We start from the raw sequence: 25,955 nt of genomic DNA, 5'->3' as shown, positions 1-25,955 counted from the left end.
TGCAAGCTCGCCTATTCAGACTTCCAAAACCAACTCTAAAATTCCCAAAAGAGAGGCACACAATTGAGCAAAGGTGTGGAAAGTGTGATCAGTAAGGAAGGTTTGCAAGAAACAACGCTGCTTCATTTAGAGGAGAGAGAAGTGTGGCTAAAAAGCCACTGTAAAGAGGAAGGGACTAAACTTCATGGCCAGTATGGACAGGACAAGCAGTTGCAAGTCTTTCAGTGAGCGAAATTGGTGCTGACCATTAGGAAATCTTTTTAGGGCTAGAGGAATTGGATTACTGTGATAGACTGTCCGGGGAGCAGCGGAAATTTCCATCACTGAACGCTTTTAAGCACAAGCTAGATAGTCTCTCAGAAATGGTGTAGGTCCACCAGACAGGTGAGATGACCTTTTAGGGACCAGTCCTACATTTTGGCAATCCTGTTGTTTCTGAAGTGAAACAGGCTTTTAAAGTCTCTCTTTTCTCCTTGACAATCTTTTATTCATTCATTTCTGAAATTATTCTCCAAATTTGACTGCATCTCAGAGATTATTTCTGTTCCTCTGAAAAACAGCAAATCTGTTACTGATCAAATAGCAGTGTGCAGCACCTCTCAGGGTCCTGTCAATACAGCATGCCAGACCTGTAGGAGACAGAGCAGAAACAGAAAACACGAGGTTTACAGAGGAATTCTTTGCTACCTGAAGAGGGGTGAAGAGTAAATTCTTTGGTTGTCTGGGATGTCTGGGCGGCCTCACCAATGGCTGAATACATAACTTTTTTTGGTGGATGAAGGTTGTAGGAACAAACTCTGCGCTATCTATTTAAGGGTCCTTATGGACAGGGAGTAAACGAGGCACTTGGTCCCACACCCCAGGTTCATGAGGGTCCGTTTACTACATTACAATATATCCTTGTACTCAGGAGCTCACATCCTCCTTGTTTCTTAAAGTCATTCAGACCGCCGTGCTTCCCCATGCTACGACGGCACATGGATAAGGGCCATCAGGTCACATGCGATGTTTTCATAAGAAAATACTCCTCTTCTCAATGAAGCCTGGGTGGGAAAAGGAAAACCCTGACAAAATGCCATGGGCAGAGGAGCTAAGAAATTGTGGGACTGCTCTCAGCCCAGACAGGTACCTGCCCAGCACCTGAGCCACCATGGCATCTGTATTTAGGTGAATAACTGCTGAGGGTGAAGGGAGAGCTGAACTGCTTGGAACTGAGAAAACAGAGCAGGGGATCTCAGAATGGCTGTATGGGGGTTGATGTTTGAGAAACGGGCTTTGAGTACAGGTTATATGCGGTCTACGGAAAAAACAAGCATAAGCAGAAAACCATCAGCAGCATGGGATGGAAGGAAAGAGAACTAAGGCCATACCAAGCAAACAGAGGAACTAAGATAAAAGCTCCAGCTTGACTTTTATTTCGGAGTTTTTCCCTGTTGTCTCTTACCTATTTGGCCTTCAGTGTTTGAGAAGCACAGGAAGAGGAATGTAGCCACCTGAGACATTACTGTAGCAAGCTTGCACGGGAAATTACTCTTTTTCCTGTGAAAAATGTCAATATACGTGTGGGTTTTTTTTGTGACAGAACATTTTCAAGAGTTCGATTTTCCACAGAATTCTTTCTTTTCTCCCCTGGGAATTTTTGGGGAAAGTGGGAAAAAATGTTCGGAGTAAAAGTTTCTGGGTGGGCTTCCAATAAATAACAATTGTGCACAGAAGAGAATCATGACCATGGGACTCTTTACAGCAGAGATGTTAGCCAGGTGGGAAGAAATCCTGATTGTGTAAACCCGGTGCTGTGTGGACATAAACCCACCATGCCTGTCCTGCTGACGTTAGTGAGAGTTTGGACATCAGCAAAGCAAGAAACTCCAAGGAAATAAGATTTCTTCTTGCTCCAATGCCATAGAATTAGACTAGATCAAAGATGAGATAATCTGAGAGCAAATCAGCCCCACCACTTCCGTGCCACAAATAATGACTTCTGCAATAGCAGCGGCTCCAACACATGGCCTCCTTCTCTCACATTTCTGTCCCCATCGAGCACCCTGAGAAAGTCTGAATCCCATTTTTGAGTCTGAAAGTCAAGCTCATCTTCTGATTTTGAATAAGCGGGGGAAAAACCCCAGTGTTTTGTCCTTCAGTCCATCAGATGAGGGATAGTGAGCCAGGTTCTCACTGCTGCAAGTAGCCAGAACATGCGTGCTGGGAGCAGGGTGGAGAGAGCCTGGCAAGGAGGACTGGTGTGGGGAGGAGAGAGGAGTCAGCGCTGTCACACCCAGGGAGGGCAGGCTCCAGGGACCAAGAAAAGGCTCCTGCGGGGAAGGTTTCGTCAGGGCTGATCCTGCCCCAGGGCAGAGGGCTGTGCTCGGTGCTTCTCCAGCGGTTATTTTCTGCAAGTGGTTGTACTGATTCCAGCCAGTGGAAATTCATGCTTTTATGAGGCCACCAACAAGGAGTCTGTTTAAAATATTTGCATTTCTCCTTATTAGTTTTCTTTTTTTGTGTGTGTGAGATAAAGAAGCTTGCCATCTCCCTCCAAAAGGGCTTTTCATCACTGGGGCCAGACAAAATCTCTGCTGTTGTCCTATTGGTAGAATTCCCCCTAGTCACCACCATCCAAAGGCACTGCTGCATTTTCTTCCCAGTCCCTCCAGATAGCACTGCAGTGCCCACAGGATTCATCAATAAATAATGCTTGTTAAACCAGCATGTACAGTCATGCTCTCTAGAGAGCCCAGCACCACCCTGCAAAGCCCAGGGCAGTGCCTGGTGCCGTGGGTGGCCTGGTAACTGTGGCTACACACGGAGCTGGCATCTAAATATTGTCCTATACACATCTAAGGCAGTAAATCTAGGGCCAACCTGATGACTGGCCTAGAGGGACAACCTGTGTCTCGGAAAGCAGAGACTCAGTGAGGTCCTAGTGTCCTGGCAGACAAGTGGCACAACCTGAGCTCTCAAGCTGGACTTTCCCAGGCACAGTCCAGAAGTTTGCATGGGACCACAAGGAGTTTGGATGCAACCACCTTGTTTTGAAAAGTGACCAGACCGGACTGTGCCTGCTAGCTGCAGAAGCAGAGAATGGGCCCTGATACTGTTTATTTGACTAGTAGAGATGTTGCCTTAGAGAGCTCAGAAAATCTAACTGCTGAAGATTTGTGGGTTGGTTATAATGCATAAGCACTTTCCAGGAGCAACAGTATGTGGCATTAAACAGGTTTTTAATCTGCCAAGGGAGTGGAAATAGGAAGTTCAGATGGTAAATTAGGCACTCACTCTTACCAGGGAGTGAATGGGAACAGGAAAAATGTCATCTGTGCAGGACAAAAGCAAAGGTCTGTGTCTGGAGGGAATGAGCCTTCTGTGGCATGTCTCCGCCAGTTGAACTGGCAGGGTGTAGGGAAGAAACCCCTGAGGCCACTGGGAGGAGGAGAGGTGTGTTTGTCCCTCTTGATGTTTTCAGACCAAGGCCAGATTCCTTTCAGGAGCAGATGCCTTAATGGGGACACTCTTACTCAGTGTGAACTTGATGAAATGTCAAGCCCCTGTTGCAGTCCAGAGGTCTGAGCAGTGATCCCTGGCAGATGTGAGATCCTCTCCCCACCGCGGCCTTTCCTGCTATGCTGAGCCCACAGCAAAACCCTGAGTGAAGTCAGTGGGCTGGAAGGAGGTCACCTTTTCCACCCAGAACTAGAAATTCTTGTTCACTCCCCCGTCACTGCCTGACGTCACTGCTGACATGTCTTGCATGGAGAAGGGCAGGAGATAACATCCCTGCCACAGAATGCGACTTTGCAGTCAGCCCACCAGCGTGGATGTCTGGCTGAGAAGATCACCGTGGTGGGCTCTGGGTCATCCAGATGGAGGTTGGGCTCTCTCCACGGTCCATAGAGTGGTAGGTGCTAGAGACCTTTCTTAGAGCAGCCCCTCTTCCTCTGTCAGAGTAATATTCACCCCATGGGCTGGACGCTTGAGCTTTGTGCGCTGCTTAAAAGAGGCTAAAAGGTAGTGGGGAAAAGCAGTTCTAGAGACTGGCTAGGTCTTGTAGAGGCCTGCAAAGCTACTGAAGAACATCTGGGGATCCACATTTGAAAAAAAGGTGGAAAGCACTGCTGGACAGACCCTACTCAAATGGGTGAGATTACAGCCTGCACTTTTAGACAAGGGAAGTGGGGGCACATGGAGCCCATCTGGAGTGACCTGGGAGCTGCATACATGAGACTTTCTCTCTTTCTAGCTCTCTTTTTCGCATACTTTCTCGGTGTTCTCCCTCCACCTGCTTTCAAAGGGCAGCCCCGGGCTAGTGTTTCACGATTTCTGAGAAAGCAAGCTGCAGGAAGGCCTTCACTGTGTGGGCTTCTTGACTCAGGTTATCACCTCAGAGCCACGAGACACTGGCTTATCTAATCAGCCTGGAGACAACAGGGGAGACACAACAGCAAAGGGTACGCATCCAACGAGGGTACCAGAAAACCTCCCTGGAATGCAATAGCTGGGATTGCGCCACATCTATTCCTTTTACTTAAACTTCTCAATTCTCAGCCACTTTAAGTGTGGCAGTCCCTGAAGGGGTCATTGCAGCAGCACGGCTGCTACTGCTTGATTTCCCCATTTTAAGAATAGGGAGTGTCTCAAATCAGAAGCAGGTTTCTGTCTGGAACCACTGTGCTATCACCTAGTTTCCCAAGATGTCTTGGCAGTTGCTAGTTTATTTCTAAGCCTTTGCTGCACTTCATAATAACTCCTCCTTCCTACCTCAGCAGTGGATGGCAAGCAGCTTTCTAAAAAAGCAACTTCCCTTTTCGTAGGAATAGGAAGTGAAGCTCGCTTAGCAAAGCGCGGTCAGGTACCTCAGATGTGCGCTCCACCAAAGGATGAGGTCCCGCTCTAAAGCTCAAGGCACTCCAGCTTCCCACAGAACTGTCCTCCCCCACCCTGACTGCTTCTGGCTCTCCCTCCTCTCCCCTGTCCTTGGCTAGAGGAGAATTGAGCCAGCAAAAGAAGGCTGGAGATGGAGAAGTTTGACAAATCTGTTTGCAAAGGCTTCCTCATTTCTATATCTCTTTTGTATGCAAACGGCCACCTGCCTCTGCAGCACCTGCCCAAGGGGGCAATGGGGAGGGTGTCAGTTCTGGCTACCTTCAGAAACCCCTTACGCTGACCCAAACCTGTGCCAACACGTAGGCAGCTATAAGGTGAGGGCCTTGGCATGACCCCAGAGCAAATTAGACACGTGCTGACTCCTGCTTCAGGCCCAGACCACTGCCCTGCAGACCTGCAGCCCACCACAGGGTTTCCTTCCTCTGTCAGGAGCACAGAGCCATTTCAGAGCCTTAGTGATGTGCAGAGAGGCTAATTTTCATGCCGTGTGTCCAGTGTGGCTTTTCTGGGGAAAGGTCAAAGGGAAGGTCACTCTACAGTCCCATTAGCAATGCCGGGGCAACATTTGTGTATCTTGGAGCAGCCTTGAAGCTGCTTTCTCCAGTCCCATGTCACACAGCGTCGCATCCTCAGCCAGCTCTCCTCCCGTCTCGTTCTTGGGTCTTACCCATGTGGCTAGTAAAAGTTCTCTGCCTTGATGACCTCTGCTTCGAGTCACTCTGTGAAGCCTTTCCTTCTGTAAACAACATCACCAGTGCGTGGGTTGGCTTTTAGGTTGTACATCACACTCAGCGGATATTCGCTTGTGTTTGTCCTTCTCAGTAAGAGCTGCTGGAGTGTGGAGATCTTTTCAGTCTAAAGATCTCTGAGACCAGAAGTCCCCTCCTGCCCCTTGATATAATGTAAAAACTATGTCATTCGATCACCCTCAGAGGTTTACGTGGTGGTTTTTCGGACACAGTCCCTGCAGCAACTTAAGAAGACTAAATGGTGACCCAGCAGGTCTGTACCACTGTCCCTACGTCAGTGTCATATACATTGAAAACACCTCAAAGAAGCCAATTTATGCACCCTTTGGGAAGCCTAAGGAGTCTGTAGAAATAAATCCTGGTTCTTATAAAATATATATCTCCTAAGACAGACATGTTTCTCTTTCCCCATTGAACATGCTGAGGCAGAATGAGAATGTAACTTCCCCAGAGTCGCCCACAAGTCCCTGTCCAGGTCTTCATTCGTCAGACCACCCTGCGTCTTCAATGCTGTAGTTGAGTGAGTTCATAGAGGTCTGGGGCTGGTTGGAACAAAATGCATTTCATTTAAAAAGGTCTTTTATAATCACAAAAAGTAAAGATCATTGTAAAGCCGGACTATTCAGCTGTTTCCTAAAATTTGCTGGTTTACATAGTGGAAACATCACCCATTCACAGTCATTGTAGCTGTTTTTAATGACAGCTGTTAATTGTCTGTGGGTTTTGCTGGGTTTTGTATCTGGGTTCTCTTTGTGTTTCTTGCTTTTTTCACTGTTATTTTGATTGGCCAGGTTCTCTGGGAAGTGCAGCTTACACCCCCTCCTAAATGGATCATTCTGATATTCAAAATAGAGCAAAGAATCCTTGGGGGGAAGAAAAGATTCAATTCTGACACAAAGACATGGTTAAAAAAAGCAAGTCCATTAAAAGCATCTGCAAAACCAGACTGCTCCTGAAATCTGAGGGTGTGACACTCAAAATAGTCAGGGCTTAGTCCCACAGATGGGGTGGATGAGGTGTGAAGCGGGAGGATATTCCAGAGAAACTCTGCAAGTGCCTCTGCCCTCAGCTCCCTAGAGCGCCTGTCATGAGTCAGACCAGAGGTTCATCCATCCTGGGTCGTGGCTGCAGCGGCAGCTGCTTAGGAAACAGCGCAAGTAGGGAACAAGCCACTGTCTTGCCCATTTCCCTGAGGGTAGAGAGAAGCCCAACAGACTTATCTGTCGTCTTCCTTTCTCACCTCCCCTCTGCATGCCCCCATGCCCTGTTTCCCCTCCCCATGGGATGTAGAGATGATGAGGCACTATCTAGCAACCACTAAAATCCAGCCCTGAGGAGGGATGTACGTCTTTCCCTGCTGCCCTTTGCCTCATCTGGGGGTGGTGGGAGGGACCCTCATTCCGTCATTCATGCCCACCGAGACAAAGGGGGTCTCTGAGGGCATCGAATGCCAGAGCACCAGCCTGCCACCGACTTCACTGCTTCTCCTGGGACATGGCTAGCAGGAGGCCAGGCCCTCCCCCCATCCCGACAGGCCACTGTGGTGTGCCCAAAAAGCACTGTGAGACAGAGCGTTACAGATTTTGGCCAAATGAACATGGCCTGAATGCACTTCCATAGGGCTTAGACCACAGTTGGAGATGGCCTGTGCAGAGCGGTTTTCCCCAGTGTGCTCCAAACTCACCCAGGAGCAAGTTTGGCTCGTGCCCATTTTAAACAGCAGATACATCTGGGTAGAAATGTCAGCTTTGGCCACTGCAGAAATTGTGATTGAGCAATGCAACCTAGCAATAAGCCCTCTCACAGTTGGAGAACTGCAGACACATACCTGGCACAAAGCACCCCCTCCCAAAGAGAGATTCACCCACTTGTGCCAGCCACATCCTTCTCCTTCCCCTCTCCGGTGCATCCCATCCCAGCTTCTCCCCATCCCTGTGCTGCAGGAGTTCAGGTCCCTTAGACCTGTCCCAAGCAGGCGTGCCACCTGGATGACACCATGCCTCGGGTGAATTCATGACGAGAGCTTGTTTAGAGGAGGCAGGGAGATCTGTCCTCCTGACCTGGAGGCCTGTTCTTACCTCCCCGGGACCCAGAGCCGTGGTTGTGTTTGCTGGCTCGCAGCCTCTTGCAGCTCAGCCAAGCATCTGCCAAGCTCCAGCAGGGCGCAATGCTCAATGTAAGCAGCCATTTTTCCTCCAGACAGATGTTTTGATTAGCGAACGGCCACTCTGGCAGCAGGCAGCTGTTTTCTACTTCTGGAGAGCGCAAGGAGCTTTTATTATCTTTTTCTTTTTCTTTTTTTCCCCCTCCCCTGTCAAGAAACTTTTTGCATCTGCTTAAACTCAAGGGCCTGGAAATCTGTGCGCTCCTACCCCCAGCTGCCCCCCCAGCTTTCTGCGACACGGTGTCTCAGCTTTCTGGACAGACCTGAAATAACTGGATTTGCTGTTGGGTGTGTTTGCCTGGGTCAGAATCACCTGCTTCAGTGAGAAAGCATGGCATGGGAAAAGCCAGAGGTCTGGGACAGACTTAAGTTGCAATGGAAATAGCAAGATGGCCAGGTTTCGATCACAGCAAATAAGAGATCCCCAAATAACCCAGCGGACTCCAGTCTCTGTTCTGCAGTGGATGCCTCTTGTTGAGGGGTAAATCACAGGAGCACAGAGCTCCTCTGGAGTTGTTCTCTGGTCCCCTAGACACTGGGCAGCAGAAGATAGCCCCTGGGGAGAGCAGTTTGGCCACACTGGCTAAGCTTGGGATTGGGATCTGCAGTAATGCAACCCCAGCTTGGGCCATTTCCTGGGGAGCCCAACTGCTCCTGGGGGATGCTCTGAAGGGCTCTTCACACTCCCTGGAAGACCTTTTACATGAGCCAAAGTCTTTGAAAGATGCATTAATGTGAGCACAAATCCAACCTGCTGTCTCTGTCTGACAAAGACCAGGGACTGGGTGGGATCTGAGCTTTGCCAATAGGATACCCCCAGTTCTCAACTCCTCTAGCCAGGATGCAACATGCGAGACACACACATCTGCCTGCTCCCCTGCAAAGATCGTGATGCTTCTTGCTCCTGGCACTTCAGCTCTTTAATGGCACTTTCTGCATTTCTGTAATTCCTCCATGCACAGCCTGCTTGCCCCTAGCGTGGAGCAAGTTTGGGCTGTAAGAGCCAAAAAGCTGAAGACCCAAGAGCATGTGTGTATCGCTGGAGGTCTCGCTGTCCTCCCTCCTTCAGGGAGGGGGTTTCCATCTGGACGTCAGCAGCCGCCTCCTGCTACAGGACAGTGGTCTTCTCTCCACCTTCTCCCTCAGACAGGCCTTCTGTGTGACTGGTGCTGTTTATAGCACAGCACATCCTTGTCATCGTTCACAGCTCTCTTCTAACCACCTCCTAGCAACAAAGCTGCTAATCATTTAGAGACTTAAAAATAAATAATAATAAAAAAGCTTGACCAAAACCCAGCAAAAATGATCAACAGCAGCATAGATAGTGGTTAGGTAGCAAAGCCTCCTTCGCCCCCATTTATGTAGTTGATCTAACCGAGTTTTTCAGTAACTCTCCAGCTCTGCATCTTGCAAAGCAATCCAGGAGTGCCAAGTCAGGAAACGTAACAAAGAATTGTTTTGTTGAGGGAAAAGAAAACTGCTGGAGCACTTAATATGTCTGCGGAAGTGCAAATCTGGAATAATTAAATTATTGTACCCAAAGTGAGTTGATTTCAGTAATTCTCATAGGGGGAGAACATTCAAAGAGAAATTCAGCATTTAAAACCCTCTATAACTGTCTATATCTGCATTTTAAAAATAAAATTTTTAGAGGTTTTTTTAATGCCATTTCCTTTTGAAATGTGTTTTTTTTAAAAAAAAAAAAAGACATTCTTAAATTTTAAAATGAAGTGGAATATCTAATCTTGGTCAACTATGAAAACATTTGATAGACCCACACTACAGTCCGGATGGAAAGGGTGTGGGGGGGTCATTTTGTGATTTCACTGGGCTTGGGGGAGGGGTTTGGAGCTGCCCTCACAGTGAAATACTATTGGCTTGCTCAGGTCTTAAGCTTTTTTTCCATGGCACAGTTTCATGGGGGTGAGGCAAATGATGAGAAGACACTTCTGCTTTTCTGCTAGAGTCTGTCTTGTTTTTTTTCCCCGCACCCGCCCATGCAATCCCATCGCCCTTTGTCTGTGTCATCCACATCCCTGTTGCAGAAGACATAACTGTGCACATGTCGGAACTACCCTGGAGACTCAGGACAAGCAGGGCACAGGGGCAAGGCAGGTCCCCAAACCCCACGGTCAGGGAAGACCAGTGTCCAGCTCTGCTGGACCTTGGCCTCACTGAGATTGTTGGCAGAATTCAATGGCTTGCTTCTCTGGGAAACATTTTCTAGCCTCATTTGAAGAAAGGCAAGCGATAAGACATATAGTCACATCCTTTTAGCTCCACCGCAAAGCTGTCACCAAAATGCCAGCAGAAGCTTTGCTTGAGCAGGGCCCTGCGGCGAGATTTTTTGAAGAGTCCAGCAGGGCAGGTCCCTGGCCCTGTTGCCACTCAGAGCCTAAGTCCTCTCAGCTCTTTGAAACATCCCACCCATATGGATTGAGGCTCAACCTCCATGAAGTATCAGTTCCTTTTATTACCTCCCCCAAACATGACATCTGCTCTTTACGTTTTATCTGTAATGCCGGCTGGTTCGGCTGGTGTAAACCTGTGGGCATCCTTTGGTTTCTCCCTGCAGAAGGCTGGGCATGGGGGATTTCCCCTGGAGCATTAGCTGGGGTGGGACAAGCCCCTGGAGTGGAGACCTTTGGTGCTGGTGCAGATCAGTGAGCAAAAATGCATCACATCTGCACTGACAACAGCTGGTGCTGTAGCATCTGTGCCGGCATCCAGCTCTCGCAAGCTGAACTGTCACCTCGACTGTACCTCTGAAGGTTCCTGAAATAACCTTCTGTCGCTCTGCAGCTACACACTGATCTCACTGCGGACAAAACGGTAACGTGCTGTGCTCGGTGGTCAGGGCTCCCTTTTACAGGGCTGTAAAACAGACAGTTTGGGTAAAATACTGCCTTTTGTAACAACAAGTGCTCTGACCATCCACTTGGCTTGGGTGAGCCATGAGGAGAGATGGAAAGATGCATCCAGCACAGAGGAGGTGGAGCAGGCAAAGGGGTCTCATGGCCCAGGCTCGTCTCTGCCTTCCTCCATTTGATGCCCTGGTGTCTGTCCCTTGCCTCGCCAGGGTACAAATGTAACTGCACTGCCAAAATTTTTGGTATCCACAAGCCCAGTTCTGGGTGCCCCCATGGATCAGTTCTTAGGACTGGGAACAGGCTATATCCTTCTTTTCCCTTAAAAAGTACATAGCAAATTTTGGAGATCCTATGCAAAACTATTCTGTGTGTCTGTGACCTGCCTGTTTGTCCACACGAGGTCAGAGATGGATGCTACACAGCACTCACTGTCTTGTGTCTATTGGCTTCCACAGCAAAAGCTCACTGGAAAATACAAAATATCTTGAATCTCCCAAAGAGACTTTTGCATGAAAATTTTTTACTCAAAACAAAGCTGGACTCTATATTGCTAAAACTTCTCAAATATATGGAAAAAAAATTGCTTCACCTTTGACATTTTTATTCCATTTTGATTTCCGGTTGCTTAAAAAAGAATTTGCTTTATACATTTTCTTTTTTTGAACTTTTTATTTTTTACCTTCTCCTTTTTCAACTGGTAAAGAATGAAATGAGTAAAGAAAAATACAAACAAACTAGAACAGTTTAGTTAAACATTGAATTGATGTGATGAAGAAAATAATATTTTCTTACCCTATTCACAAATATTATTAGAAAGAAGTTTTTCCTGACTTTCAGTCATTAAAAATAAACAAGAATTTTTTAGATGGGAAAAATTAGTAAGTATACAAAAGGTAGTGGTCATGATTTTCTCAGTTGTTGTTTTCTTCCCAGATTTCTTTTCCACAGGAAAAAAGAAAAGGCATGGAAACCTATGTTACTTTTCTCAAAATTTTTGTTGGAGCACGTATTTTAAAATACGTTAACCAAAAACAAAAACACTGTCGAAAAAATGTCTATTCAGCTCCACCATCTCTTTTGGAAAAACAATTACTTTTTTAAAAAGTAAACTCCACGAGCTCTGGGGTGGGAGCTCAGCAGAAGCTCTCAGCATCTGACAACATTTGTCTGCGGCACTATTCTGGGATTTTGTATAACACCTGCTGGCATGAAGGATTGTCACGTTGGCTAGCAAAGCCTGCAGAGAAGACCTGGAGAGTGTGAACTGTGGATTTCATAGGCATACTAAGTATCTAGAGCTATGGTAATCTCTTTGTGCAAAGATGTGGGTGGTGGCGGATGAGGTTTACGGGAGACTTTTCACCAGTACCATTTCCCGCCCGAGCTGGGACATGCTGTTTGCTTCTCTGCATTGCCTCACAACAAACATTTCTTTGCTACATGCGTGTGCAGAGAAAACCCCGTTTTACGCAAGTGCTATGATTTATTTGTGATAGCATGTGTACACAGGCTAGATAGTGGTCTGGTGGCTAGGGCATACGGTAGAGATGTGTCCCCATCTTGGCGTGGTTGGATGCCCAAGGTGGTGCAGCAGAAGGGTTGGCAATGCCCACCTGGGCACAGACACACTGTGGGCAGACACGTGAGCCAGAATCACAGCCAGCTGCACGGTACCTGCTTCCCGCAGGCCTTGCCAGGGTGGCCGTGGTTAGGATGTCCTCACCCCTTCACCACCTACCTCCTTGTCCCTTCCTGCTCTGCCCCGCTAGTGCCACTGAGACTCAAAACACACATCCACGACTCCACAGACAGCCCGTCAGTCCTCTCCTAAGCTGATCTTAGTGACGTGATGGGCTGTGAAAGCATATCACTGACTTGCACTACACCTCGCGTCTCCTAACTCCATAAAGAAGAGAGCAATTGCTAGGTCTGTATGTCCCCCTTGAAGGCAGAGTTTGTGAAAGACCCTGAGATGCTTCAGTGAAACAGCAACAAGGACCATACAGAGACTTTCAAAGCTCATGTAGACTCTGGGCCTTTTTAAGGTTGGTAGCGAGTGGTATCTAAAACTTGTCTATCATCTTGCCTTGACTAAAAGCAATACCTTGCAGCTCCCTGGGTGAAAAGGGAACACTAGCTGCTCGTGCTTATTATTTTGGTAAATAACACCATTCAGAATCGGAAATCCTGGCAGAAATTTATCTTCCAAAAATTTGCAAATGGAAGAGATGGAAAATCTTCCTTAATAAAACATGTTCTATTGCATGGCAACCAGATCATCTAAGCAAAGTAAAACCTGGTTAAAACCTGGAGAAGAGACTGCCAAATTTAAATGAACTTGCTCAGGAAATGCCGTGACTAATTCAGCAGGCGATACTTCCCCTCCAACTGTGTTGAGTCAGTGCCCAGAGTGGTGCTGAGACCTGTGTACAGATGGATGGACCATCCGAAAATTCAGGTGTGAGAAGAACTCTGTGAAATTTGGATGCTGAAAAACTTTCAATTGGAAAATAAAATAAAAATAAAAATAAAAATGTGCAATGGTATCCTGAAAGATTTCACCAATTCCTTTGACTTTGCTCAGTTTATCAGTAAAAATAAAAATGAGGCAGAAGAGAGAAGACACTTTAAAAAAATAATACATTATGATGTTAGGATGTCTTTGTTGGAAACCAGCTTCTCATTTCAGAGGTCTCAATTTTTGAAGCATTATAAACTTGCTAGAATCCACAAAAAAAAAAATGTTTGGCTAGATGAATTTGTTTTTCTTGCAAAGATGCTTTGTGAAAAGTTTCTTTGAATGTGTTCTTTGGTTTCTGACTATCATGACATAGCACCAGATTGACTTTTGTGCAAACTGACTATCCACAAAGATGTACTGATCCCTGGACCTCCAATCTCTGACACTCTGTTCATCACAGACCTTGAGGTATTTTGACAAGAACAGGAGTCAAAGTGTCTCTGTTCAGGTCTGAGAATTTGGGTTATTTTGGACATTTAGCCCACACGTTTCGATGCCTTTGGTTTGAAGCTAGCTTTTTCTGCTCTGGTCCTGTCTCTCAGAGACATTGTGACATCTTTGGCTGCAGCTAAACAGCGTTTTCCCTTTTTATAGCATGAACAGGGAGGAAGGACAGGCCTTAATTTTCCCATTAGTGCAAGAGGGTTGACACCCCCACCTCGAATTCATTCTCTAGAGCTGCAGGAAAGGCAGAAGATCGCAAAGGGCGTGGGGCTGGGGCAGACTTTGGTGCTGGACGGGGTAGATACCTTATATACTACTGGCAGTAGAGCTTCAGTGACTCTGGCTTCAGCTTCTCCCTAATTTTTCCAGGGCTAAGCAGGCCCAGGTTGCCATGGTTTGGCTCTTTTGGCTGCCCAGATCTAGTATTACACCATGGTTATTGGACAGAGCTGAAATTGCACTTCTGGGCTGCAACATATACCTGCCCTCAGGCACAAGGGTCAAAATGCTAGTTGGAAGCAGAGGACAGCCCATGGAAAGGGTTTGGTTTGTGTTTAGTGCTCTTTGAGATGCTCCGTGATGTCTGCGACACCCAAACGGGGTTTGGAAACGTAATCCAGGATGTGCAGGAGATCTACACTTTGTGTGACCTCAGGGCATGTCAAGCAGCACTAGGGCACTGCACATGGACAGAAGAGCCAAGTCCTGGAGCATCTGCTTCGCTCAGCACAGTGGTATTCCCCGGGATCTCCAGCATCCCCTCAACTCCCTCGACCCTTCAGCAGTGCACGCATGCAGCATCACCTGGCTCCGGAGTGAGACTGTGCAGTGCCAGATGGAGCATCTCCGCGCTGTAGAATGGACACATTCAGAGTAGTCATTTGTGTCTCCTTTTAAAATTAGTACAGAGAAGTAAAAGCTGGAGGGGTATGACTCATCTCACCCTAATGCCAGCATCTAAAAATATTACTGATGGACCCCTTATGGTGCCCATTTCTTGCTAGTGACTAACAGTGTCTCTCTGAGCCTCACCTGCAAAGTGTGAATGATCAAGCCTGTAGAAGAACAGCAGAAACTGTGAGATGCGGAGGGGCAAAGGTAGTGAGAGGACTGTAGGTGGGATGGTTTCAGACTCACCCCTTCACTGTCCCATTGCACCTTCATTGTCATCTCCTCCAACTTGCTCTTTGTGAATGAGGAGGTCATTTTGTCCCTCACTGTCTGCCCCTTCACCCAGCAGCAGTCTCATTACAAAGTCCTCTCTGTTCTTCCTTTCAGGATGGGGTTGTTTGGGAGCAAAAATCAGCTGACCTCCAATGAGAAATGCACTTCTGGAAGCAACCCAAAACACAGGAATAAAATTCCCCCCACCGCACCTAAGGTAAGTGTCTTGTTTCTTTTTGGGGTCCTCCACAGCTGAATTAGTGCTTGGAGAGAAACAGGCAGTACTTATGTTTGATGGTAGGAACCTGAGTGCTTTTATTTCCTGAAATTTGATTGACCAGTTGGGAAACGTGGTTCAAAGGACAGAAAACAAATATTTATCCCTGGCTTCCCCCCCCCCCCCCCCCCCCCCCGCCAAGCTTCTTAACACCGGGTGAACTGTTCAATCAGCCCTGTCTACTCTGGGTTTTCCTCTGGCAAAAAGGATGCCCTTTTCTTTATGGGATATATTACGGTGGTGAATTGTCTGAGCGGGCTAACAGTGATGGGGCTCTCAAAAGCTGGTTGTGTTGAACACAATTATTTGCACAGGCTGGACAGGGGAGCAAAACAGGGGCCAGGAGGAGAAGGTGCGGGGGACACTGCTCTGTGTGCCATGCACAACTTGAGCACAGCTCCTCCGTGTTGGCCCTGTATCTCTCAGACAGGACTGCTGCCCTCAGTGCTCTGCAATGCAGTCATATATTGCTGATTTGCAAAACGGCACAAAGATGGGCCAGATTCAAGCTAAAATTCAGAGCAGCAAACCACAATCGAAACTTTACCATCAGGGAAGATTGCAGGCTGAAGAAAGAAGGTCACAGCAGTAAGACACTAGGTTAGGATTCAGGAGACCTGGATAGACAAACTCCCTATATAAACCTGGGCAATCACTTCATCTCTGCCTGTTGCTGTGCAGAGGGGATGGCGTTGCTTTCTCTTGTCTTGCTCTCTGCTAACAATGCTGCAAGGTTTCTCAACACTGCATTAGGCAGGCAGCACAAGAGATCAAGGTGCGACTGCCATGCGAGACCATCTCAGCTCTTGAGCTCTGAAAGGAATTGCTTAACATTGCTTTTGATGACAGATGGAGACATTTTCACCCTGTTAGTTTCACTCCTGAGTTCTCTCACAGTTCCGAAGTCCAGTCTTCATGACAGCAAATGTCAGATTGATCAAGAGGATGTTCTTTTCCTAAGTTTTCTTCTCCCCAGCTCATTGGAGAGGAGCTGCTTTCAGTATAAATATAGCATCATCAGTCACCTTCTGGTCCTCATTTTTTGCCACAGGCACCAAGCTCTTGTATGTCAAGGAAAATCCATATATATTTCAGTTGGATTAGAAAGAGCAGTGAGCATCTCTCCCACCCCACACTGCTGCTAAGCAGGAATCAAAGGGTAACACGGACAGCAGGCACTAGACATTTTTAACTCAGTGCTTGCAGTTCACTCCCTTCACACGTGTATAAATACCTCCGGCTGTGGCCAAACACACACTTTAGTCAGTAGGTGCTACACCTTCAGCTGCTCACATGATCACGGGATTGTGGTCTAAAGCAGGGTAGAGGGCAACTGAGCCCACCTGGCCATTTCCATATTATTAAGCACAGACTCCAAAACAAGGTGGTTGCATCCCAGTTGCCAGTTGGGAATGGTCTCTGACCCATGATAACCCCTAAACCATTCCCAGGGGTTGTGTGGGTCGGTACTGGTTGGGCTGGGCCAAAGCCGTACTAGGGACCATGTTAACGTTAGCGGTGTGGGCAGGCGAGCTGCGGTGCTTCTCTGGTGGTTAATCTGCTAGTTCAGTTGCAGGCTCTGTTTCCTGAACATATCCCTGAGCAAAGAATATTCTACGAGCCTTGAGATAATTACGGCAAAGTGTATCCCGGGTAGTCTGCTTAGAATAATATTGAGACTGTCATTTCTCAATGGGACAATTCGCGTCTCTTCCCCCATTTATCCAAGGTCTGGCACCAGCGAACAGAATTGGATAGACCAGGTTCTAAACGAGTGGGTAGCAGATTTATGCTTTTATTCAGAAGGGAGCCAAGGATTATTCAAGCAGACAGTCAAGCCAGCTATGAACACATCCTGGCAAAATGTGCTAAAACCATCACAACACATAAGAAGCCAGACGCAGGAGCCTTTGCCAGCAATAGAGGGATGTTGACTGACTATAGTGGACTCCAAATCGGACTTCCAGTCATCTGTGAAGCTCAAAGCAGCTCCTCCTGCAAACATAGCAAAGTAATAAATGTCTTTTCTTTTTTCTTTTTCCGTTTATATCAAAGGGCAGGCAAGATATCAACAGCCTTCATCTAAACCAAGCCTCTGCACAAGGTAAGATTCTTAGATCAATTGCTGCTTCCTTCGCCTTCCCGTGGGGTTTTACAAGATGGTGGTCTCTCAACAGCAGGTCTCGAGAACAAGTTGTCATGTAGCGAGTGTGCGGTTTCTGTATTTTTACAGTCACCAGGCAGAGAGTTTATCAGTGTGTTTCGGAAGATTCAGTTTAAATCACTAACTGTTTCTCTCTGCCAATTTCTCACACCCATCAAAGAGAGAAGGAAAAAATGCTCTTTCTTCATTGATTGAGCAAAGTGAGGTTTGAGACATCAGCTGCAGGAGATTTCTCTCTCTGAGGCCCTGTCTGCACAGTGACAACTTGTAGATGCCATATCCAGCCATCTGAAAATTTCAGAGGGAACTGAAGGCATCAGAGGGCCCACATAGACTTCAAAGAAAGAAGGGAAAAGAATAAACAAACAAAAAACATAGAATAAAATCAGGATGCCCAGAGCCCCTGCTTGGAGACTGGGTGTTGGCTTCAACCACCTCTGCAATTATTTGCAGATTGCAGAATTGTCTGTCGGCGCCTGGTAGATGATTGCTTTTTAGCAGGAAACCCTCTGCTACCTCTGCCCAGCCTGCCACAGCACTTTGTATCTATTTATGCCAAATATATTTTGCAGATTAAAAAGAGAGAGAGAGACAGAGGGAGACAGAGCCTGGAGGAGAGAGAGGGACAAGGCTCTGGAGAAGGAGGCACGCTGGAGAAATATGAGGCAAAAATGGAAAAGGAGAGAAGACTATGTGTGAGGGGCTGTTTAGAAAATGTGCCAAAAATATTTTTTGTAGGAGCCACTCTAAAGATGGCACAACAACCCCATGCTGGGCCATCTTATTCCTTTTAACAGTAAAGGAGGGGAAATGCAAGGTGGGATGAAGTGAGAAAATCTGGGGGCTGTGGGAAAAGGAAAAGGTGAAACGGTAAATAAATAGGAGGGGTGGAACAGTGGCTCTACACCTTCATGGTCTTGGGGTCTCTCTCATGCGGTGTCCAGAGAAATTACTGGAATGTCAAAATGCTCTTCAGAACAGACATTTGTTATGGAGATCAGTACGGGAACACTAAAATGTTTTGTTTTGAGCCAGTTTGATATTATTCCATCTTTCCCCTGTGCTGACACAGGTGTGGTGCAAGGTGTAGCTCTTCAGCCTTGTGAACTGGAGTGAATTTCCATGGACATACCAGTTTTCCAGAAACCATGCTTTCTTCTGGAAAATTGTTTTCATGGCATGTTTCTAAGCAACTGTGGTCTCGTGTTTCCAAAACTGAGCAGACATCGCCAGGGCAGTTTTTCATGGGGTTTTTATCAATGTTCTTACTCTGGCTAGAAACACAACAAAACCTATCTTCAGAGAGGCAGCTTTTACTTCTGCTTCATGTCAGAAGGCAGAAGTGGAAAGATGCTAAAAAAATGCATTAAGTAGCATGTTAGCCATATTCAGCTATCAAAAATGTTTTGGTTTGTTGGGTTCAGTTCCAGTTTTGGAGGAATACTCACAGCGATAGTCTGGGGAAGTTCTTATTTTTCTCTAGTAGTGCTTGGATTTCCAGAAGTGACTCTGTCTGCCTCTGTCTTGTGTATCAAAATGGGCTGAGAGGAACCATGTGAGGCATTTGAGGCCTGTGTTTATTCTGGTGAAAGAAGGCAAGGGAAATAAATTGACAGAGGAAGCACAGAATCCAGACAATTTGATCACATTAAACATCACAGACCTGAATTATATTAAAAAAATTAAAGACCTGAATTATAGCTTGTGGAGCACTTACAAGGTCAGTCATTCAAAAATTACTGATTATGGAAATATGAGATTTGCTATAAAATTTTAAAAAACCTTTTTTTCCTCTCTTTTTTACACTGTTTACATTCCTTACATTTTATTTTTTTTTCCTTCTGATCTCAGTGCTGGGCAAGCTTCAGGTTTTCACTGATGTATTGCAAATTGTTTATTTATTTATTGTTAATGTAAGCCTACTCTTGTCTTTACTTGGCTTCTAGAAGTAGCATGAAGAAATGCAAAAAGTCTGTAAGTCTGGATAAGACTCTAGTGTTTGAATTACTGCCAACACACATTTCACTTTAGGGTGGATTGTCTTGTGAGAGTCTGTCATTTGTTTTACCTCAGGGGTAAGCACTGATATCTTTAAGGTCAGTGCTGGATCCTCTCTCAGCTCTGTAGGGTGAACTTTTAGCTGCTTGTCCTCAGGCATTAATTATAATAACCCAGGACTGCACAGAGAATTATTGGGGAGTGGGGAGGGGAGCACATTTCTTCTGACTGAGGAACTGTAGCTTCAACCTCTCTGCTTGATTTTTACTGACCATGGTATGAAGAAGGCTGATTGTCAGAGGGTGAGAGCTAAGCACGCTCTGGAAATTAAGGTCTTCTGAGGCATCTCAACATTAGCATCAGTTTTTATAGTCTTTCCCTGCATGTGGATTTGAGTTTGAGAGGAACACTGTCAGGAACATGGCTATGAACTTGGTTGGAAAAAGGAAGGGTTGTTTCTACTGAAAAGTCTGACTTTTCGAAGAAAAATGAAAACTTCTGATCAAAAATAGATGTTGCTGATCAAAAGAAAGAGAAGGAAGGAAGATGAGGGAGAACTGACCAAAACATTTGAATTTCCTAACAGAAAAGTTATGGGTTTAGGTTTGTCATAGTTTTCTGGAGAAAGCAGAAATTATCTGCAAATACTTTCACTGAGTCAAAACACGAGGCTCAAATATTTTTGGGCAGAAAACATTTTCCCAGTGCAAGTCTGGATGCCCTGAGAGACATCTCCCACACGGTCACACCCGGGCTTGCTGACCGCTGGGAGAGGCGACGGTGCCAGCACACAGGCTCTGCGTCTCCATCAACGGGACCGAACAAGGTCCCCCGCAGCGAGCGCAGCAGTAAGGCCGGTGTGCAATCAGCATCTGTGTGTTGCTCAGGCACACTTTTCTAGTCTGCGTTTACTCCAGCGAACTAGCCCATGCTGTGCTGAAACGGGAAGCTGGACCCACTTTCAGCAATAGTATCTCATAGCTCCGCACACCCAGGTGGCCAACACATGCTCTGAGGAGCTGTCATTCACCCCTCGACCATCCTAGCATTGCTCGAAAACAATTTGCCGTCCTCTGAGGAGCCTTGGCACAGTCTCAGCATGGCTCTGTAGCCGTGGGATGGCTGCAAAGGCCTCCCATTCATGACGGGACAGCGGTGGGAAGACCGTCTGAATCGTTTCTATTAAGCCATCTGACTGGCACTCAGCCTATGCAAACTGAGCTGGTATCTAACTTTCGTGACAGCAACACAGAGCCAAGACATATTTGGCTCGCGATCAAAGTCTTTGGACTGTTAGCATTATCTGCAGAGCAGCCACTCTTAGCAGCTCCAGCAGCTTTGCTGTGCTGGGCGCTGTACAGAATCACTCATGATCTAACTTGATCAATTGGGCCAAGAAACTATTATCAACACTTTTTTTTTTCAGCGGGGTGGCAGACTAGGAGACGGAAAGGAGCACTTTCATCATGAGACAGCAAGTCTTGCTGGCTTGAGCAGAGAGAGCCTTTCTTCTGGCTCGCTTAAGTGTGCAGTGTTTCTCAATACATATCTTGAGAAATGGATAAGAGGTGGACATAATATTCTTCAGCACATAAAACCTTTCTGTCTTTGCTTTATTTGTTCTTTTCCTTTCTCCTTTTCTCTCTCAATGCTTTTGTTTGTTTGTTTGTTTGTACTTTTTCAACTGCTTCAAGATCAAAACTGCATTTTTTTTTTAATTTTATTTTTTGGAATACATATCCACACTGTGCTTGAAGATGTTTACACATTTGCTTCTATTTTTCAAAGCAAAAGTGCGAGCACAGTATTATTTTATCTTCAAAAAGAGTAGGATCATACATGTGGATGAGCGCATTCGAGTGGAGATCTTGCAGTGGGCACATGCCCAGAAGCCTTTCCTGTCAGAGAAGCTCTGTGCTAGAGGGTTTTGGACATTCACCCGTTAAACATGCCTGACATGGCTACACCATTGCGTGTGCTGCAGATATGTTAGGGTCTGAAATCTATGAGCTGACTGTTGGCAGAAATGATTAATCTTAGGGAGAAGACTTCCATTAACCTGATGAACGGGTGAAGCCCAAGGCCAAGGAGGGAGGTAGCAGTTACACCGCAAGCCGCACGGATGACTGTGAGAGGTGCTCGCTGAGTGGCCTTCTCTCCTTTCAGAGTTGCTCACATCCAAGTTCAAAAGCAGTGGTAACAGCAACTTTCTCCAGGAGGCAGCGAGATTTTGGATGCACTGCTAATGCCAAATGCTTTGAGATCCCCCGAGGGGAAGCCTCCAGCTGTGTGAGCTATTTAAAGACTTCAAAGCATTCTGCCTTGTGCCTGACCATCCTTTCCCCCATACACAGGAGTAGGTGAGGCTCTGTTGAAACTTCTCATTGATCTCCAAGTTCCTCCTTACAAGCCTGAAGGGAACTGCTCTTGTCTTTGGTTTGCAAAGCTACAGTTCTCTCCTCCCCTCCCACGCTAGCCCTTTCTCATCTGACCTCTCCAATAAATCTCCAGGCAGAGCAGCAGCCAGGCCCCGCGTACACACAGAACCCGAGTTGCCCCAGAGACATGTTATCTTGTGATGACAAAGGGCCAGTCTGGCTCCCTTGCTCGTGGCAGTATTTGAAAAGGTCACACAGAGACAGCGGCCTGACAGTCTGTTTTGAAAAACTATATATAGACCATCCATCGCTCTTACTGCATTAATAAGGCTGTGTACAAGCTAAAACCTTTCCACAGCCAATGTTCTCCTTTTTCTTTTTCTTTTCTTTTTTGCTACTGAGTGTTTAGTTTGGTGGTTTTTTTGCGTGCTGATCTTCTTTATAAGGTTTGATCTGCCCTAAAATAGCTCCTCATTTCTGCTTCAGTAGCTGTGAGCATGCAGAGCACATGTGAACGGTTGCACAACCTCTCGCAGAGCAGCACCGGCACAACCCGGACATGCAAACATAGCGATTCAGCTCCCCTGAGCCTCCCGCCTGCAGAGACCTGCACCAGGCTGGGTTAGCAGTGTCACAGCACAAATACCAGGCAGCAGCTCTGCCATGCACAGCCCGGCACCTGAAGGTCTATTTTGCCGTGACAAAATTTAGGTTGGACCAATATGGCTGGAATAAAAGTGATAGGGTAGGGTAGGGGACGGGCTCTCAGACCCACTCACAGCCTCAGTCTGCCCAGGTTACATGTAAAATGGGAGACAGGAAGGCAGAAAGCACCAGTTTCATGGTCTGGAGTAAGGAAATCCAAAATATACCAAGGCCAGAGGAGGGGAAGGACAGCCTGGAGCGGCAGCTGCCTCAGTGAACGTTTTAATAGAGTCAGCCGAAGGGAGCAGATGGGCGTTAGCGATGCTGGGTAGAGAACAGCATCAAGATTTGAATGTGGTGTCACATGTGGGTCTGCAAGACACAGTGCATAAAAGGGAAGGCCCAGTTACAGGCTGAGTCAAGAGCGTCTGGAGCGAGTGTTAAATCCCAGCAATGGGCTCGAGCAGCAGGAACATAGATGACTCTCTGCCTTTTTCAAACAAAACCCTCATCCTTCTGAGTGAAATCCCAGAGCCACCTTGGGAAATATTGCCACAGCGGTTTTTGTTTACCACCGTGTAAAATTGAGGCCAAACACTGACAGTTTATTTATGACTCTTCTTATTCCTCACAAACCTTTTTTTCTTGTTGACTCACTAGCTTTTGTGGAAACAGGGGTTTGGAGTGCTTTGCAAATATCTATATAGTCAACAGTTTGGGGTATCAGTGCAAGTCCAGGTTGGCAGGAAAATTGGATTGGTGGAAATCTTGGATTTGGGGGAATTGGGGGGGGGGGGGCAAGCCCCTGTGCTGGTGGGTGTTGAAACACCATGCTGTACACCTGAGTGCGCATCACCCCTCAGTAGAGACCAGGCTGGATTCAATGGTGTCGCTTCTTCTTTTAGATGACTTCACTGTGATTGCACTGTACGATTTTGCTGCCTCAAGTGACCGTGACCTGGAGCTGGTCAAGGGGGATAAACTCCAAGTCCTCTCTACGTAAGTAACCTGCTGCCAGAGGGAGCTCAAAGATGTGCATGGTCAGGCTGGGAAAGTCGGGGGACCTTGGAGCTGGGTGCTAATTTGCAGCTCACCAGAGCTGTGCGTGTTTCTTGGCTCTGCTCCAGATGGCGAGTGTGACTCTGGCCACTCTGCTCTCTCTTTCTCCAAGATGGGGAAGGTGACATTTGGTTGCTTTTCTTGGGTTATAGATACTTTGGGATCAGGCAGTGTCCCTGCCTGAGCATCGTTGGGACCTTCTTCACTGGAGCCCAAGTCTGCCAGTGCATGTGGGTGCAGAAGTAGCATAAATAACAACAATAACCTAGCGCCTGTTTCATATTTTGTGCTGATCGTGCTTTTGCAAAGGATGTGGGTTGGGCGTAGTCGGAGGAAAGGACAGAGTCTAGCCAGAGAAGTGAATGGTTTCATTTCATTTTCTTCTTTTAAACTTATGAGAGGAGAGGCTGACAGTCCATCTGCCTCATCCATAACGAGGTGGAGGTGGGCTTGGCCCATCACGTTGCCTTGGAGCAGGCTGCTCAGAAGGGTTGCTCCATCCTTGACTGCTCTGTGAGGTGACACTTCTCAGCCAGACACTGTGGGCTAAGACCACTGGGCTGGGGCAGAGGAGCCAGAGAGCCCACAGTGGCCCAAATTTCCTTCCTCTCACTTGGGACACTTAGCAGAGGTACCTTGGTTTGGATCCATGGTCACTTCCCGTGCATTGATGGAAAGACACTGCCACCTCCGAAGTGCCTGAAAGACTCTCTGTTGTTTTTCTCAGGAAAATTCCACTTAGCAGTGGCCCTAGGAAACTGAGAGGGGCCTGCAGAGCAGATTAACATCTCCCTCAATGAGGGCTGGCCTGCTTGCTCTTTAAAGCCCAGAAACCATGCTGTCTCTGCACCTTTAGCCTCGGCCTGTTATGAAATCTTCTCACACTTTCCCTTCTTCTTGGTTTGCAGTGAGGGGGACTGGTGGCTGGCAAAATCCCTCAGCAGCGGAAGGAAAGGCTATATCCCCAGTAACTTCGTTGCAGAAGTAGACAGCTTGGAACAGGAAAAGTAAGTGCATAGGCTTACAAATGGTGAACATTGATTGACACAAGGCTTTCCTTTCTGAAAGAGCCCAGCCTCTCAACAGGAAAAATTTTACTTGCCAGTAGAAAGTAGTCACTGCCGGGCTGGAAGGCGAGAGGCCTTTCATCATCCATGACAACACTGCCCAAAAGTTTAGAAGCAGTTTTAAGTGCAGTGTGGATGAGGAGCAGGGAGCATGAGATTGCTATTGGGAATGTGTCCAAAGACTCATGCCCCACTGACTTCATCCACCATGAAAAACAAGTGTTTTGGGGAAAGAATGTAGGGTTATAATTACACTGGTAAATTAACACTGTTGGGCCCCATTCTTCAGTGCTGAGGGCCGTCCACCCACAAGCATGCTATGAAAATCCCTCAGCCTCTAACAGGGTGGCCGTATGCAAACTGAGACTGAGAATCACTGGAGAGGGGGTGGGTTGATCAGGGCTTCAACTGTGCAGGGGACCACGTGAACAATTTAACAGTGGAGAAATTCAAGTGCCAGCACCCAGGCCCACATCCTGGCACTGTTCGTTTCCGTAGCACAGATGCAGCCTTCGTGTTTGGCTTCCTTCAAAGAAGATGGTAAGAAAGACTTGAGCCAAGAGGGTTTCTATTCCTATAATGCCAGAGGAGAAAGCAAGGGTTCCCATGAGGTACCTACCCCTATGGTTTTCAGCTATAAATGATCTGTTCCTCTTGCAATCTCCTCTTTAAGGGACCCAACCATCACTGAATTGAGCAGACATTTAACAGTGCACAGAAATGTGGCTGGGGTATAAATGCTCTTTGGATGCAAAGGGTAGGTTTTAGTGGCCGTGGACGCACCATCCTCTGCATCCAGCCCACGTACCTACTTTATATGCAGCCTGCCTGGGCATGGCTCAGGGCTTGCTAGCTCGCCAGAGGAGCTGGGGGGTCTCTATGTGCTTCGGAGGCCATGCTTGCACTTCCCTCATGTAGAGATACTGCGCAGACCATCTACTATCTTCTCTGACTCAATCGCTAGGCTGTGGAACAAGCCTAAAGTAATTAAAATCTGGTGTTAATCTACCATAAAGAATCTATTACTGGCCTTTTCCAGCAGATAAAGCTACTTGCTGATAAAAATAACCCTCAATTTCAGAGTATGATGGTAAAAAAAACGTAACTAACTGGAAAGAATTTACTTTTTTTCAGAGCTTTTTTTTCCTTTTCAATGATGATTTTACATTTTCTGTCTCCCAGGTGGTATTTTAAAACTCTGAGCAGAAAAGATGCTGAACGGCTGCTGTTTGCACCTGGTAACAAAGTTGGCTCTTTTCTTGTCAGAGAGAGTGAAACCAGCAAAGGTGAGATTCACAGAGCGAGTGTAACTTCTCATTATTGCCACTGCTTGGAAAACCTTTCAGACTGGAGCTGCAGGGTTCAGCTGTGTCAGTGTTTCTATGGAGCTTCCTGGAACTGGCAGGAGAAAATAATGCTTGCCGGACTCAGGAGGGCTGTAGAAGTGAGCTGGGGATTTCAAGAGCAAAGATTTGTTCATGTTGTTACCTTTATTTCTAGTTCAGACTGTGGTAAAGGTGGTTCCTTTCACCATAGTTCATTGCAAAGATGCAGGGACACAGATAAGCAGCAAT

The 25,955-nt window shown here is 46.8% G+C and overlaps 1 protein-coding gene across 1 annotated transcript in view; it reads left to right on the top strand.

Annotated features, from left to right (window-relative positions):
• The window catches only part of BLK (BLK proto-oncogene, Src family tyrosine kinase), a 46,258-nt gene that overhangs the window by 3,175 nt on the left and 17,128 nt on the right, over positions 1 to 25,955 (top strand). The window contains exons 2-6 of the mRNA XM_026113481.2: positions 14,908 to 15,010; positions 17,126 to 17,174; positions 23,161 to 23,254; positions 24,223 to 24,321; positions 25,564 to 25,667. Of these exons, the coding sequence (XP_025969266.1) occupies positions 14,909 to 15,010; positions 17,126 to 17,174; positions 23,161 to 23,254; positions 24,223 to 24,321; positions 25,564 to 25,667 (448 nt within the window). The 5' untranslated portion in view covers position 14,908. The remainder of the gene's footprint in view (positions 1 to 14,907; positions 15,011 to 17,125; positions 17,175 to 23,160; positions 23,255 to 24,222; positions 24,322 to 25,563; positions 25,668 to 25,955) is intronic.

Source organism: Dromaius novaehollandiae, chromosome 3, assembly GCF_036370855.1.
Source record: "Dromaius novaehollandiae isolate bDroNov1 chromosome 3, bDroNov1.hap1, whole genome shotgun sequence".
Lineage (NCBI taxonomy): Eukaryota > Metazoa > Chordata > Aves > Casuariiformes > Dromaiidae > Dromaius > Dromaius novaehollandiae.
Note: the sequence above shows the minus strand (reverse complement) of the source record. Positions and strands in the feature narration are given on the sequence as shown.